Source organism: Symsagittifera roscoffensis, chromosome 2 (assembly GCF_963678635.1).
Source record: "Symsagittifera roscoffensis chromosome 2, txSymRosc1.1, whole genome shotgun sequence".
Lineage (NCBI taxonomy): Eukaryota > Metazoa > Xenacoelomorpha > Acoela > Convolutidae > Symsagittifera > Symsagittifera roscoffensis.
Genome location: NC_087063.1, coordinates 10,351,243 through 10,368,237, shown reverse-complemented (window position 1 = coordinate 10,368,237; position 16,995 = coordinate 10,351,243). Strand labels below are relative to the sequence as shown.

The 16,995-nt window shown below is 35.5% G+C and overlaps 1 protein-coding gene across 1 annotated transcript in view; it reads right to left on the bottom strand.

Moving 5' to 3' along the window:
* LOC134839682 (dynein beta chain, ciliary-like) overlaps window positions 1-12,071 on the bottom strand; it is a 214,558-nt gene extending 202,487 nt beyond the window's left edge. Inside the window, exons 1-3 of the mRNA XM_063855304.1 lie at window positions 11,963-12,071; window positions 11,291-11,472; window positions 5,708-5,907 (exon numbers count right to left, since the gene is read on the bottom strand). Coding sequence (XP_063711374.1) covers window positions 5,708-5,907; window positions 11,291-11,350 — 260 coding nt within the window. The 5' untranslated portion in view covers window positions 11,351-11,472; window positions 11,963-12,071. The remainder of the gene's footprint in view (window positions 1-5,707; window positions 5,908-11,290; window positions 11,473-11,962) is intronic.
* Between the last annotated feature and the right edge of the window lie 4,924 nt (window positions 12,072-16,995).

The window sequence follows — 16,995 nt, the reverse complement described above, 5'->3', positions numbered from 1 at the left end:
CGCAAGGAAACACAAAAATCATTCTGACTTGTTTTTTCAAAAAATTAACTTTCAAAATTTAAAGAAAAAAAGACGCACGTAAACCTTTTTGATTTTCACGAACAATTTATGATGTGCGCTCTTTTGATAAAAATTACCCAAATTAAGAAACTTGAATCATTAGATCAAGTTTTTACTTCGCTGAGAAATCTGATAATTAATTCAATTTTAGAAATTAGAAATTGATCACGTTTTTCACCTTCAAACGGCAAAAAATTAAAACTGAGCGTGACCAAATTTTAAGACAATTTCTTGAAGAAAAAACCAAAAAAATCAAGACCTATAGAGTACTCACAACGTTCATTACTGTCAATTTACAATTTTGAAAATCATTGGAAATCTTGGAACTGAAAAACAGCACCTTTAAAAATTTACAAAGAGAGGCGAAGTAAAGCATCGCACTACATGCAATAAATCCATACATAGCCAACAACCTATCCGACAAAAAGAGATAAAAGCCGAAGAAAAAATATCGAAAAAATTGATCTGCCAAAAAGTTTCCAAAATTTGGCTTGACTTGTCTTGAACAAAAAATTCCTTTCATAAAAAATTTCAAGAACTGAGAAGTTTGAAAGTTAAATAAGCATCGATACATAACTCATAAGGCGGTGACAAAGCCTAAAATTCTTGAGCATTGGAAATTTTCAAGATTTTAGCATTTAGATTTTTAGCATTTTCGGGATCCAAAGATGAGCATAAAAACATATTTTCGTTGAAACGACTCAAAATTGCCCACTGATATTGGGAAAACATTTATGAATGCAAGGAAACAAAAAACCATTCTGAATTGTTTTTTGAAAAAATTAACTTTCCAAATTTAAAGAAAAAAAGACGCCCATAAACCTTTTTGATTTTCACGAACAATTTATGATGTGCGCTCTTTTGATAAAAATTACCCAAATTAAGAAACTTGAATCATTAGATCAAGTTTTTACTTCGCTGAGAAATCTGATAATTAATTCAATTTTAGAAATTAGAAATTGATCACGTTTTTCACCTTCAAACGGCAAAAAATTACAAAATACACAAAAAGCGAAAAAATACATCAATGAAATTACCTGCAGTACAAAAAACGGCCGACAATTTTCTGAAATAGGAAATTTTCAGTTTAAAAAAACAGGTCCTGAGCAGATACGAACCTGTTATCTATGCCGTCGTATGCAGGTTCGTTACATCTAGGCTTGAGCTAAGGAATTTGAATTTAATATAAAATTTAGCTAAAGAATGATTCAAGTTAATTCGTTAAATGAGGTGTCAACATGAAATATATATATTCCGATTTACTAGCGTTTGATAATCGCAAGCGTTGACAAATTGAGAAGTCAAACCGCAAAAGATCTAATTTGACACAAGCAAGTAGATACTTTTCGTGAAAGAAAAACAAAAAAACCAGAACGACCTACAAAAGATTCTTCACTACGTTCATTGACGCTTAATCAAGTTTCGAGTTTCAAAGAAAAAAATGCCCTCAAAGCTCTTTGAATTTCATGAACCATTCATTATTGACACTTTTCAGGAGAAAATTAGCCCAAACTGAGAAATCTGGCTCATCAAGTCCATTTTTGAAAATTATATTCAACTTTAAGAACTAGAAGTCACTCACGAACTTAACTTTTGCGCAAACTCCACTATCCTAAATGAAGAGCGTACTTGTATCGATACAACTAAACAACCAAAAAAAACATATTAAAGATTCTTTTAGTTTTGAAAAAAACAGACTGAAGCCTTGGACAGAATTTACCTCATCAAACCTTCATTAGGGTTTGACTCATTTTGTATATTTTCTCAAATCCTGAGCTTATTTAAAAACCAAATTCTGGAAAATTTAATTATCTAGTTTTCTTCAATTTCAACAAAGAATAGAAATCAATCAATTAAGCTGAAAACATCAAAACTATAATTTGATAAAAGATAGAATACCTAAACAGAAGATGAATGTTGAAATGTATGAATGTATCCCCAAACTATCTTTTTATGAGTCATTGCATATATTACTGAAATCGAGCTCATAAATTCTTCTTTAGTGACACCGGGGAAACTACCAGAAACTTCTATTGCTTTCAAAGTTGATTCCAAAATTTTCGTTCTCCCATTTTTGTGAAACTGTTTTTTAATTTAGAGCGAGAAAAATTTGCAACCAAATTTGCTTTCGAACTTCTACTTAATTCCAAATAACTCAAAAGTGATATCAGTTATTTAAATCATACAGGCGCGGATATAGGTTTTTCAGCAGGCGCAGATATAGGAAGGTGTGCACGGATTTTCAGAAATTTTTGTGGACTTTTCAAAGCGACTGAATTAATTTTCTGATCTCAACTAAAACACCATACTTTGTGAAAAATATAACCGAATGTGAATTTTTGAGAAAAAAAAATAGAGTAAGTTGACCAAAAATGAATTATTTCCCCCCTATATCCGCTACTAAAATTTTATCTCCAAGAATTATTGATTATTTGATATAGCTAAATACATTAGAATTCATTTCGTTCTCCCAATCTTCATTTTCTTCAGTATTAAACATTTTGTTTATATTATCGGATAGTTTATATTCATCGTCGTTGCTTTCGTTTGCTTTCGCTTCTTTCTCAGGTCCGTTTTCGGTTCTAGAATTATCTACCCAATCAACTTCATTGCGTTTTTCTCGCTGCGCGTCTTCGGAAAAATCTTGATTAATGGCTTCAAATAAATTCGCTTTAGTATCATCTGAACTTCGGCCAGCCTTCTCTTCTTCGCGAACTGGAACACTTCCTGATTTTCCTTCTGAAGATCTCCGCGAGCTCGATGAACTAGTAGTCGTAGTGGAGCTTCCGAACAGGTTCGGGTTTCTCTCATCTCGCTCTTTTCGACTAAGTTTACTCAACTTCTTAGATTCTGACTGATCATCATGAATCGGCGTGTCAATGTCTGCCTCGTTTCTTTCGACAGTAAAAGGAGTCCCTCGCTCACTGGCGTAAATTGGCGAATCTTGGCGCATGTCCAGAGAATCTCCACTTTTAGTTTTTTCGTCCATATTCAAAACTGTTTCAGCATTCTTTCCAGTTTCATCTGTTTGCCTTGCCTCATTTACAGAACCATGTATATTCTGCTGATCATCGTTCTCAGCGATAACTGTGTCGTTTGAACTGGACTTAGAACTTTGTGAGTCGGTTTCAGCCCCATCTTTTTCTTTTTCCGATGACTCCTTTTTTGTTTCAGTTGCCGAACTTGAGACGACATCGCCCACGTTTTCGTCGGTTTGCCCATCTTTCTCAGCAGTTCCTTCTTTTTCTGAGCCTTTTTCGTCATCTGAAGCTGCATTCGATGCTCTGGAAAAGTCTGGCTCATATTCACTTTCCTTGACACTGGCTCGGGATCCACTGATATACGAGTACGACTCGGGAGGTGGAAACACCTCGTCATTATCTAACTCCACCTGTTGGTCAACCTCGATAATAGCCGCTCCTGTCGGACCCAAACTTATACTCGACGTCCTCTCCGATATCAAATCCTCCTCTTCGTCCTGGACTCCAAGCAGGAGTGATAAGTGGCTGCAGTCTCCGGCGCCCTTCGGCATCGGTTCTTTGAAGTTCCCTTCCAGATCCACTGCGCTTCTGTACTCACTCTCCGAATCAGATGAAACACTTTCACTGTCTCCTTTCTTTCTGCATTCACTCCACGCCAGAATTCTCTCTACGTCTTGGCATAATTTCGGCGCTTTCAAAATTGTCCCCTGATGCAATGCCAGTCTGAATCTGCGATGTGTTCGGGGTCGATTCCGAGTGGTTTGTTTCTGTTTGTTCTCTGACTCAAATATATCGCCATTTTGTGTTTTCTTCTTAATGTCCTGTTTGTTATTCACAATAGGGGGCAAAACTCCGTAATGGTTTTCACCACAGCCATAGATACGGTCGATTTGTTTCAACTCGGATTGTGTGAATACTTCATCGGCGTAACCTACCAACCTGTCAGCTTCTGAAAACATCACTTTCCGTCTTGGAAAGTCTAATAAATTTGGAGTAATTTTGCCTCTAGTAACTGGAATTTTCTTTTCTGAGGCCTGACTGTATGCTGCGTTGGATCCTGCATCGATAAATGCAGATCTTCTTGACTGCATTGACTTAAACGATTTTTCATCGTACTTTCGTGCTTTGAGCTTCGATTTCGTGCTTTTTGCGTCACATTCACGGTCGTTGTGCGACTTAGTCTTTGTTCCTATTGGTTCACCATCTGTTTTGGTTTTCGCCCTTCCATTTTCAACTCGAATGTCATCATTAATATCGCTTGGTAAACTGATATCTAAAGTGACATCCTTATTTCCAGTCGTATCCTGTGACTCATGATTCTTTTCTTCCGTTGGGTTTTGGTTCACCTCTTCGTCTTCTATTGTTCCCAAACTGTTCAGCAGTTTTTCCATGTCTTTTCTTCGTTTTTCCTTGTATCTCCGAAGGTATTCACGTCTCTTCTCTCTTTCTGCTCCTACCAAATGGCCAAATAGGTATTCGTACTTCAACTCCATAAGATCCTTGTCCGCTCCTGATTTCAGTTTTGGGATCGAAGTATCGAACGACTCCTCCAGCCGCACATCGTTGAAATAGTTTTCCAACTTCTGACTGACCAGCTTTGAAACTTTAGGCATTTTGATACGCCGTGATTTTTAATTAAAATAAGTTGAACAGCCAAACACAAAATAAATAGTTTCAGCAAGAAGCATTTAACTGGCTCAAATGCAGTTTTAATTCTGACACGTATGGTTTTCGTGTGCACGTGTATTTTGAAGAGAAAAAATAATTCAGACTTTCTAATCCAATTTCTAACATTCACGGTAGATAAGCTTATTCAACTCTTTTGTTCAATGAGCTGTATTGTTGTTGATTATTTACTCAATCAAAAACTCAAAGTTATCACAACTGAATGCAAATTATCATCAGATAAGAACGACCGCCGACTGCCGTCTGAAAATTTCTAAAAAAATACCATTTGCTCAGACAACTGAATCAAATGCCGATTTCTCAAGCGTGTTTTTTGTTGACGTCGAAGTAAGCCTCAGACAAAACCTTTTTCTTTTGCATAACATTTTTCTCCGAAAAACCGACTGCCTGGATAGTTAGCTTAATCCCAGAGCTCCCAAAAGATCGATTGTTAAATATTGTCGATTGTTAAAAAAACAGGCTGTAGTTGGCAACATCGGCAATCTTGAATACTTGATTACAATATTCAAGGTTGCCGCTGTTGCCAACGCGTTTCAGTGGATATTTTAATATAACACTCGTTATCTTTTTCCAAATTTCGTACGAGACAGTTGTAATTGTCAATTGTTCCAAACTATAATTTTCGATTCGTTTTTTGATAAATCATATAGATTTGCCGACACCAATTTGATAAATCGTATAGCTAGAAATCTAAAAATTAAATTCCACTTTCGAAACTAGAAATCGTTCATGTTTTTTTTCGCGCCATTTCCACGTTCGTATTTGGAGAGTGCCATTTACGTCACGTTCAGCAGATGAATTTCAATTGAAACAAAAAGTGCATATATACCTAAGTGCATTCATAAATGCATTAATATGTATGAATGCCCATTGTAGTTATTAGAGACTTTTCCTAAAAAAAAATCTGCAAGACCTGTATAAGAGTCTTCACTACGTTCATTACTCTTCACGTAGGAGGTAAAAAAGACAAGCGTGTTCACCTCATTTCAGAAGCATTGGCGGCTTCACTGAGAGTGTCCACATGTATGGGCAGAGAGAGCACTGTCTCCCCCTTCATGAGTCCTCTAACCACATCTGTGTTGTTCTTGATCTTGTGGCAGTTGGCCACCAAGTCATTCAACACTATCTTCGGCCACTCTCCCTGCATGTTCTTCGGATTCATCAGCAACTTGTCAAACGTCTACACAACGAAGTAAACAATTGCTCTTTTTCCTCCACCTCACATATACCTCAATTAAACGCTGTTACAAGTGGTCTTTAAGGTCGGACAACAAAAATGTTTCGATCAGCGGCCTGAAAAAGTCTTCAATCGAAAATTTGGATTGTAATAATTAGTCAACAAGTTTCATTAAAAGCGAACAAACATTTACCAATAAAAACTCACAGGTGGAAAAAGAAAGATGCTAGAACTGCTTCAACGAAGTCGATGAGCAGCAATGTTTTGACACAAAGGCGAAGCTGCGCTTCGTAAACGCTAGTGAGAACACGACCAAAAGCAGCTCTATAAAGTTCAAAAAAGTGCAATAAGAAAACATAAAAAACCAGCCTGGAATTAGTAAAACTTCGGCGACGACTCGGACTCAAACCTACGACCTACTGCAACCTAGGAAATATGAGTTTCCGAACGTGAGTTATCAGGTAAATTGGGATTTTAGGAACACGAAAAGATGTGATTGGTGCCGTAAGGAGAGTTTAAGCAATCAAGACATTGGTCTGGTTGCTTGAGTTTAAAGGGCTGAGGTGAGACTTCAGGAGAGGGGATTAAATGCAGCAAAGTTGAACCAGGCTGTTGCGGGGCTTGCGGTTTAGTATTATGTCTGAGATCCTAATGGAAGCGATGTAAAATTTACGCAGATGCCAAGCTGCGCTTCGCAAACAATAGCGAGAACACGGCAAAAAGCAGCTCTATAAATTTTTAAAAAGTGCAATAAGAAAAATTTAAAACAAGCCTCGAATTAGTAAATATTCGGCGACCTCGGACTCAACGTACGACCTAGAAATTATGAGTATCACACACGAACCACGGACGCTTCGTCCATCACAAAAACTAGCCAAAAAATAAGGAATTGAAAGATGCTACGAAATTTCCATTGCTACAGACAGTGATCATAGCAAAAAGGCGAAGTAACACTTTTAATGAACACTTTTTTTGCTAGTTAGGTTAGAAATTATAGTTCAGGTGGGAACGAAAATTGACCAAAAGACTATTAAACTTCAATAGAAATAAACGAATACTCGCATTTCGTATATCAAACAGAGTCAAAAACATTTAATTATACTAAAAGAATACAGATAGTTGAAGTGGATAGTAATTAAATTAGACTTCATTCAGATATTGGATCAATATTAGAATGCAAAATAAATACATCGTTGAAAGTATAGGGAACCTAAATTATACCAGAAAACTTTCAATTTTCCGAGAAAAAGTAGATAGCCTTCAACCTGTTAGAATTATTAGAACTATTTATGATTGACACTTTTTCGATAAAATTAACCCAATTTGAGAAAACTATATAAGTTCTTTGAAATATAAGTTTTATATAAATTCTTTGAAAAAATTTAAAATGAACTAAGAGACGTCACATCTGGGAAACTAAAAGCAATTGAGCAGTTGCATTTGGACGTTCGCGTCGGGAAATTTTTTCACGTTTAAGCTATTTGGATGAGCGCATTTAAGCATTTTTTCTTGTTTATGCATTTGGACGTTCGCGCCAAAGCAGTCGAGTTGAGAAATTCAAATTTTGAGAAACTTCAACCTTAACTTTTCTATAAAAAAAGGTATTTTTCGATAAAAATAACCCAATTTGAGAAAACTAGATCACTAGGTAAAACTTTTATTTCGCTGGGAAATCTGATAATTGAATTCCACTTTCGAAACTAGAAGTCAATCACGTTTTTCATGAACTTTAAACTTTTGCTGTTCCATAGTGGAGTTTGTGTTCCTTTTGACAAAGAAAATGAACTGAACTTAACAGAAATCAAAAGTGAAACAGCGAAAAAGTAAATTTGAGCTTGAACTAATTCTAAGACTTTTCCTGAAAAAAAATCATCAGGGCCTCTATATGAGTCTGAACAACATATCGATTCGTAAAAAGCAGAAAAAAAACGATTGTCTTAAACGCATTACCGTCTATTCGAATATGATTTTTAGTTTGACAAAAAATCTGGCACATCTGGAATCAGTTTTTTTATCCTGCTCAATACATTTATTTGCAAATAGACCCACCAACCACAGACTCTATATAGCGCACATGGTTGGAGGACCGAATCGCCGATAAATACAGAAATCACCCACTTTTTGTTAAAAACATTAAGCTGCAACTTTTTTCCGAAATGCGTACGAGAGTACAGAAAATCTGAGATCAAAACTTCTACCAAATTATCAGCGATATCGGCTCTTTTCCATTTCCCATTTGAGTTTTTCTCAAATTCCACCAACCACAGACTCTATATAGCGCACATGGTTGGAGGACCGAATCGCCGATAAATACAGAAATCACCACTTTTTGTTAAAAACATTAAGCTGCAACTTTTTTCCGAAATGCGTACGAGAGTACAGAAAATCTGAGATCAAAACTTCTACCAAATTATCAGCGATATCGGCTCTTTTCCATTTCCCATTTGAGTTTTTCTCAAATTCAAGTTATGAAAGTCTATTTCAATTTTTTAAAGCATTTAAACTTCACTAAAATATGTAAGCGTGACCATATTTGTGTCACAATTTCTTCACGCAAACTAGCGTGTAAGTAACGCACATCCGGTACTCCGAATTTCTAACAACTCATAAAAAACCGCACATATTGGAAATAATATCTGCATTCTTTAAGTGTACTCTGACAGCGCCCAATTACAGGGTTCGTATTTACAACTTTTGCAAAGTTTTTTATTCAAGTTTTTCATACAAAGTTTGGAGAACCATAAAATTTTTTGAGGTTTTGTATAAGTTCTTTGAAAAAATTTAAAATGAACTAAGAAACGTCACATCTAGGAAACTACAAGCAATTAAGCAGTCGCATTTGGACATTCGCGTTGGGAAATTTTTTCACATTTAAGGTATTTGGACGAGCGCATTTAAGCATTTTTTTCTTTTTTATGCATTTGGACGTTCGCGGCAAAGCAGTCGAAATGAGAAATTCAAATTTTGAGGAACTTCAACCTTAAGTTTTCTATAAAAAAAGGTCCTTTTTGAAAACCAGAAAAAATGTCATACCTCGAAAACTACCAAGATTTGAGCAGTTTCATTTGAAGACAAAATTTGCAATCTTTGACAGTACTCTGACAGCACGCAAATACAGGGTTGAGATTTCACTTGTGTGAATTATTTTGTAATTTGAGTTTTCTGAAAATTTCCGAAAAAAATCACAAAAATCATCTTATCTCTTAAACTAAAAAGATTTGGGCATTCTTAATTGGAGGCCGAATTCGCAACTACTGAGATTACAGCTTAGGAATTTCAAACTACAGCTTAGGACAGCCTTCAACTACATCTTAGGAATTTCAAATTTTGAAGAAAAAAAAAACTTTAATTTCATGAAATTTTTTTGAAAAAATTACAAACCGTCATATCTGGAAAACTACAAGGTTTTAAGCAGTCATATTTGGACAACATTTTAGTTCCGCACTACACTTGTCTCAGCAAACGTTCTCTATTCCAATTATGTTTTGAAAATCTATTAGCATTAGTTTCATGTAACGAAACTTTGCACGGTGAACATAATATCTGGTTCTAAGTATTATGGCAAACTGGTTTTTTAGCAGACCGATATTTAAACAATCTGATCTCAAAACCATTCAAAACACTAACATCAAACGCGGCATTCGAAACGAGTATAAAATAAAGTGTTGACAAACCGTCAGATAATTGTCTTAATTCGGGAAGCTTGACCCACGTTCGTGCGTCTTTTCACCTCTGTCAATCAATTATGCGTCAGCTGTATCACGTTGTTCTTCTAAAAGACTAGTTTTTCTCTTTTCATACCGAAAGATTGGTCTGCTCTCAGATCGGTCCCCGTATTACCCATTACGAACAGATTTGTCATTCAGGCCTTACGAGAAAAATCACGCATTTAGCCATAAACGCATGTGAAGATAGATTGAAAAATTGTGAACAGACCGTTGGAACAGAGACAATGACCGCAAAGAAACAAAAAAAAACTGATTTGATTTTAAAAAAACTTCAACTTTCGTATTTCAAAATAACTTTTTTTATTGGAATTAACTGTATTTGCAAAACTGGATCAATAGGTACAGTTTTATTAATCCGCTGGGAAATCGGAAAACTATAATCATTTTTCGAAACCAGAGGCCGATCACAATCTTCGGCATTTTTGTTGTTCAATAGTGGAATTTGCCTTCCTCTTAACAAATGAAATGAACTGAACTGAAAAGAAATCAAAACTCAAACCTCGAAAAATCTATTTTAAGCGTGATCAAATTTCAAGACTTTTCTTGAAAAAACCAAAAAATATCACGACTCATATGAGAGGCTTCACTACGTTAATGATAGTTCTAGAAATTAGAAATGTCAGTATCAAATTAGAAATAAGAACTGTCGGTAGATTGGAAAAGAGCTGATATACAAAACAACTGATACATACCCCCACTTTATTGTTTAATTACACTACGCTCGCAAGCTAGCTATTGTGAAATATCATAGCTGGAAAAGAGTCAATAAACGCAAGTTAACACAAAAATACTGACTAGTTTTTTGAAAAAAAAAATTCAAATTTCGACTTTCCGAGAAAATAGATGGCCTTTAAGCTCTTTGAATTTCTAGAACTATTGGCTCCTTTCCAGTTCCCCCCTTTCAAATTCAATTTTGAAAAGCTTATTTAACGTTGTTATAATGCAATAAAATTTGGCGTGATGAACAAATCGACAACTGTGAACAGATTTGTTCTTCATACTTTACAGCGCAACATTACGCATTTAGCCGTAATAACACGTAAAACAAACATAAAATCGGTATTTTGAAAAGGGGGAACTGGAAAAGAGCCGAATTATTAATGAGTGATAATTTTAAGATAATTTGAGAAAGCTAGATTAATAGGTAATTCTTTTTCGCTGGGAAATCTTATACTTTTAAATTCCATTTTCGAAAATAGAAGTCGATCACGCTTTTCTTGACATTTACACTTTTGCAGTTCGATAGTGGAGTTTGCCTTCCTTTTGACTAAGAAAACGAACTGAACTTGAAAAATCAGAAATCAAATCACGAAAAATCAAATTTGAGCGTGAACTATGTTTAAGCCTTTTTCCGATTTAAACAAAAACAAAATTATATCATCACAATCTATATAAAATTCTGAACTACGTTGATCGACTCTTATTCACTAAGTGCCTTCGTTAAGAAATTAAACATTCGTTAAAAAATTATTCAACTTTTCTGAAAAATTTGAACTTCTATATGTAGTTGTTAACGCGCAGAATGTAAGTGTTTCAGTGCAAGGATTGACTACAGTAAAAATTACTGTCCCACTTCTACAAATTACTGTAAAAATTACTTTCTCCGAGCAGTTTGTTTGAGGTCGTACCTTCCTTTAGAGTAAGTAAAGTATGCTCACGTTGCTGGACGTGTAAAACATTTGTGTGACGTATCCAGAGTTGTCCAGTTCTCCAAACATGAATATTTTGCTCGCCTTTTGTGGTCCTTCTGCCGGACTATCTGCAGACAATTTGGACCCCTTGTCTCCCCCCTCATCCTGTTTTACTCTCGGGGGCTTCTTTTTCACAAAGAGAAGTTTGCCTAAATAATAAGTTTGAACAGTCCGGCTACTAGTCCAAAATGCCATTTTTAGGGAATGATGATGAAAGTTCAGACTCCATTTGAACAGCCCTCCACGTTCAGCATACACTTTTTGAGGATTTGAAAAAAAACCAGCACCTTAAATAACTGAAACACTCAGCTATACCTGCATGTTTCGGTTAGTTTTCTAGGCAAGAAAATGTTGCTTTACCCTCAAACTACGTATACTGAATAAACAGAAACACCGCAGCTTTTTATGTAAGTAAATGAAAATCTCTTATCCTTCACCTTTTGGGAAAAGGTTCGTAACTTCCCAACTCAACGCCATACACTAATTTCTTTAGCTCGAAACTGGAAAACTGCAAGCGTTATGATGCCTTTAATTTAAAATTTGCTCTTGACTAAAAAAACCCCTTGTTATACCATAAAACTGATTGTGTGGTGAGGGAGCCTAAGATTCGAGTTGAAAAGCAGATTCGTATTTGCAAACCTTTTCCAAGGTCTTTCGGGATAATTTTGTTCAAGTTGACATGGTCTCCGTTGCCTCTGTTGGCGTAGACTGCCTTCTGCTCGTCATTCAAAACGAAATTCTTCAATTCATTTCTGAAAACAAGATCACCACTTGAAATGCAAAACAAACATCGAAAAAAATTTAAGATGGTGAAATAAACTGGTGAACAAAAATTTTCGTATGTTTCTATAAAAACACACCTACGGGCCCAGCTAACACTTATCGCAAGTCATATCTCGAAAACTAAAAAGAAATGAGCCGGCATATTTGGAGGCAAGATTCGCAACTCCTGAGAGTATTCTGAAAGCCCCCAACTACAGGGTTAGGAATTTCATATTTTGAACAGCTTTATGAAACTTTTTTTAAATAAATCACAAAAAACGCAATATCTCAAAAACTACAAGGACTTGAGCAGTCAAATGTGGAGGCAAAATTCGCAAACCCTGAGAGTACCCTGACATACCTCACTGTAAAGATGAAAACTTCAAAGTTTGTGAAAACTTTTTAATCTAATTTCTTTGAACATTTTACAAAAAAATTACCTAACAAAAGTAAAATGTTCGGATCTTTGAACATTTTACAAAAGTTACCTAACAAACGTCACATCTCGGAAACTAAGAGCATTTGAGCAGTCACATTTGGACGCAAAATTTGCAACTTGGAACTCCTGAGAGTACACTTACAGAACCAACTACAAGGTTGGGAATTTCGGCTCTTTTCCAGTTTCCCCCCTTTCAAATTCAATTTTGAAAAGTCTATTTAACGTTGTCACAATGCAATGAAATTTGGCGTGGTGAACAAATCGACAATTCTGAACAGATTTGTTCTTCATACTTTACAGCGTAACATCACGCATTTAGCCGTAATAACACGTAAAACAAACATAAAACTCGGTATTTTGAAAGGGGGGAAACTGGAAAAGAGCCGGAATTTCAAATTTTGTGAATTACTTTAAAATTTGAGTTTTCCTTAAATTTTCTGAAAAATCACAAAAATCGTCGTATCTCGTAAACCAAAAGTATTTGAGCATTCATAATTGAAAGCCCTGACAGTATCCCATTTTTGGGTTGCTCATTTCAAACTCGGTGAAATAAAGACTGAATTCAGATTGGAAAATCGAAAAAAAAAGTCTTAACCATTGCAATATACAATATAGCTTAAACGTGCAAAAATTCTTGGCTCTTTTTCCTTTTCCCCCCAACTGCAAATTTTTACAAGTAAATTTGTTGACTACATTGTCCGATTGCTATTACAATTTACATACAGACTAATAAGGCTACGAAAAACATATTTGGTCTTCATACTCAACCTCGTAAAACCAATCGTTACACTAATATATTGAAGGTCGTGTGAGGTGGGGGGAAAAGGAAAAAGAGCCAAATTCTTTCATTAAACATGCAATAATACGTTGAAAAAGCTTTAAGCATGGCGAAATACTGAAGCCCGCATTTAAATATACAAAAATAGATAGATTCGGAAAACTATTTCAATGTAATAGAAATTTCGGATCATTTTAACTATTTCCCCTCCTATGGTACCTTGTAAAGAATCTCGGCTCTTTTTCCTTCCCCCCCCCCCCCACCAGCAAATTTTTTCATATTTGAAGTTTCCGTTCACTTTGTCCGATTGTCGTGAAAAATGGCATGCAGACTAACTAGGCCATAACAAGCATATTTGGTCTTCATAATTAACCTTGTAAAACCACTCGTTGGACCAGTTTGAGTGAGGTGGGGGGAGGGGGTAGGGGGTGGAGGAAAAGAGCCAGAATCTCCCCCCCCCCCCCCCCCTATAAAAACACATTTCGGCAAGTTTAATTGTCAAAAGCATTTATGCTCAACTGGATTGGTTTTGTGTTTCTCAGAAATGTGTTCTGTCGCATTCCTATTGGTTGACGTTATTTCAATTCGCATTCCTATTGGTTGACGTTATTTCAATAAATTTCATCCAAACCTTGTTAACTATTTCCCCCCTATTGCAATAGGGAGGTGGGGGAATAGTTAACATGATCCGAAATTTCCATGGTAAACAGATTGCCTTCTCTGAACTCATTTGTTTTTCATACCTCAAAACGAAAAATCACTTACTGGTGCAACATTTAGCCACACTTAAAAAATAACAAAATAGAAAATTTGAAAAGGGGGGGGGGGGGGTGGCAATTTACTCACTTGAAATCATCTGATTGCAGTTTGCTTATACTTATATTCAGACTTCTCCCAATAACTTCCGTTAAGTGAGAGATGGTTTCTTCAGGTACAAATTGATCCTCCATTTTAAAACTACTTGTCAAATATCTTTAGTCAAAAGTGACTTCCAATAACCACGTGCTAATTGAAATGTTATTTTCCAAATCACTTCGATTTCGAAAACAATTGAAAGCAAAATTTTGGCGGAATTTCGGCTCCTTTTCTTCCACCCCCTTCCCTTTCCTCACACGAATATGAACTTTATGGTGTAACGAGTGGTTTTACAAGGTAAATTATGAAGACCAAATATGTTTGTCATAACCTAGTTAGTCCGTATGTCAATTTTCACAATAATCGAACATGTGAACAAAATGTTTACTTGTAAAATTTTGGAGGTAGGGCGAAAAGGAAAAAGAGCCGGAGTTTCAACCATCATTGCGATCTCGCAGACAAAAAATGTGAAGAAAGCCACTAACGTCGAAAAACCACAAAAGAAAGTTTCTTAATTTTGTCTCAAATGAGAGTTTAAAGAAAACATTCCCAGCAATAAAATAGCCCGCGTGAAAAATACTTTCAGAAGCATTGATATGGCGGTAACTAAGCCGACAAAATTTAGGTAAACTAGCTTAAAACGCACCTAGGGTACTTCGAATTTTTGAAAACTCATATAAAAAACCGCATATAGTGGAAATAAGATCTGCATCCTTTGAGTGTACTCTGACAGCATCCAATTACAGGGTTAGTAATTTCAAACTAGAGACCAGCTAAACTGGAAAAACCTGTTTGAGAATTTTTGTATTTATGTGGAAGGACAAGGGTAATTTCAAAATAAGACATATTGCAACAAAAAATCCCAAATTAATTACTTCAAAATCTGTTAATTTCATCAATTACTTCATTTTTTTTTTAAATTGAAGTGATTACAAGAGCTTGTTGGGTTGAAGTATGCTTAAAGCGTTGCTCATTAAATTTGGGTGGGTAGTTATCGAGAAAAAAAATCAAAAATTTGGCTTTTTCGAGGGTCATAACTTTCTGTGTCGAAAAATTAAGCGTAACCGCCTATACAGTGGAGCTTCCCAACACCCGTTCTTCACAATGAAACCAATATCTCAGAATCGAGCGGGTAGTTTTTGAGAAAAGTAAAAAAAAGTATCAAAAAACAGTCAAAAATTCTTTTTTCCCGAGGGTCATAACTTTTAGTGTAAAACAATTTGGGCGCAACCGCTTAACTATGAGAGCTTCACACAACCCGTTCTACCTCTTGAAACCAAACTCTCAGATTTGGGAGGGTACTTTTCGAGAGAAGTCAAAAAGTTTTAAAAAAAACGGTCAACGAATCAAAAATTTGACATTTCGGAGGGTCATAACTTTTGTGTAAAAAAATATTAAGCGTAATCGTTGAGGTTGCAAAGTTTTCTTCAACCCACTCTACACACTGAAGCTAAAACCTCAGATTTGGGAGTCTAGTTTACGAGAAAAATCGAGAAGTTTCAAAAAATGGTGAAAAAATCGAAAACTCTTCTTTTCTGAACGCCATAACAAATTATTTAAAACAATTTGGGCATAGCCATTTATGCAGGAGAGCTTCCCACAACCTGTTTTATCCGTAGAACCCAAAATCTCAGATTTCGACGAGTAGTTTTCGAGAAAATGTAAAAAATCCAAAAACAAAATTGGGTCAAAAAGCCCCCCCATACTTTTTCGAAGGCTGTAGAAGGTGGGGTAAGGTAAAAAGAGACTAGATGAGCATGCAGGCACACAGGGGAGTAGACGGAATTCCCATTGATACCAAGCGTCTCAATAAAAAACCGATCCCAATAACATTTTCATAATACCTGTTTTTATCAAACAGGAATTTTGTAAAAAAAATAACACCTTCACGTATTTTTAACTCAAATTTTGAAAAACCATTAAAAAAAATTGCGATGCAATCCAAACATAAAACAAGTCGAAAAAATTTTTAGATGTTAGAAACTAGGTGAACAAAAATTTTCGTATGTCTCGATAAAAACACAACTACGGGTCCAGCTTAAGCTGTAGGTATGTGTTTAAAATTGAATGAACTTGCTATACTGATGCGGCACGAAAACTCAGATTTTAAAAATTGGACTTTGCCCATAATCTCAGTTGTTTCTCTACTAAAATAAGTGAGAAGAGAAAGAATTTTTCAAAATTTCCAAAATCGGTCGAAAGTTCTAAAAAAATTCCAAAAAGACTTGTTTGAAGGCCATTACTTTTTCTTAGATAAACTGGGCATAGCCAATTATAAAATCAGGCTTTCAACCACCTGTTCATTCGATTAAATCAGATAATTAAGCAGGATAGTTTAACCCGAATATCAGATTTGGCAGGATAGTTAGCAAGAAAATACCAAAAAACGGTAAACAAATATAAAATTTGACGATTCCTAGAATCATAGCTTTTTGTGTGTAAAAATTATGCATAAACAACATGCAGAAGACTTCACGCAACCTGTTTCTTCGATAGAACCCAAAAATCTCAGATTTGTGAGGGCAGTCTTCGAGAAAAGTTAAAAATTTTCAAAACAAAAACGGTCACAAAATGAGAAATTTTACTTTTCACAGGGCCATAACTTTTGGAGTCAAATAAATTTAGGCGTAATCGCATAAGCAAATGAGCTTCCCGAAACCTGTTGTGAGAACTGAACCTAAAATCTCATGTATAGCAGGGTAGTTTTCGAGAATTTTCAAAAAGTTTAAGAAAACGGTCAAAAAATCAAAATTTGAACTTTCAGAGGGCGATAACTTCTTGTGTAAAAGTTTTTGTTAGTGTCCGCTAAGGCAAAGGTGTTTCCCATTACCCGCTATC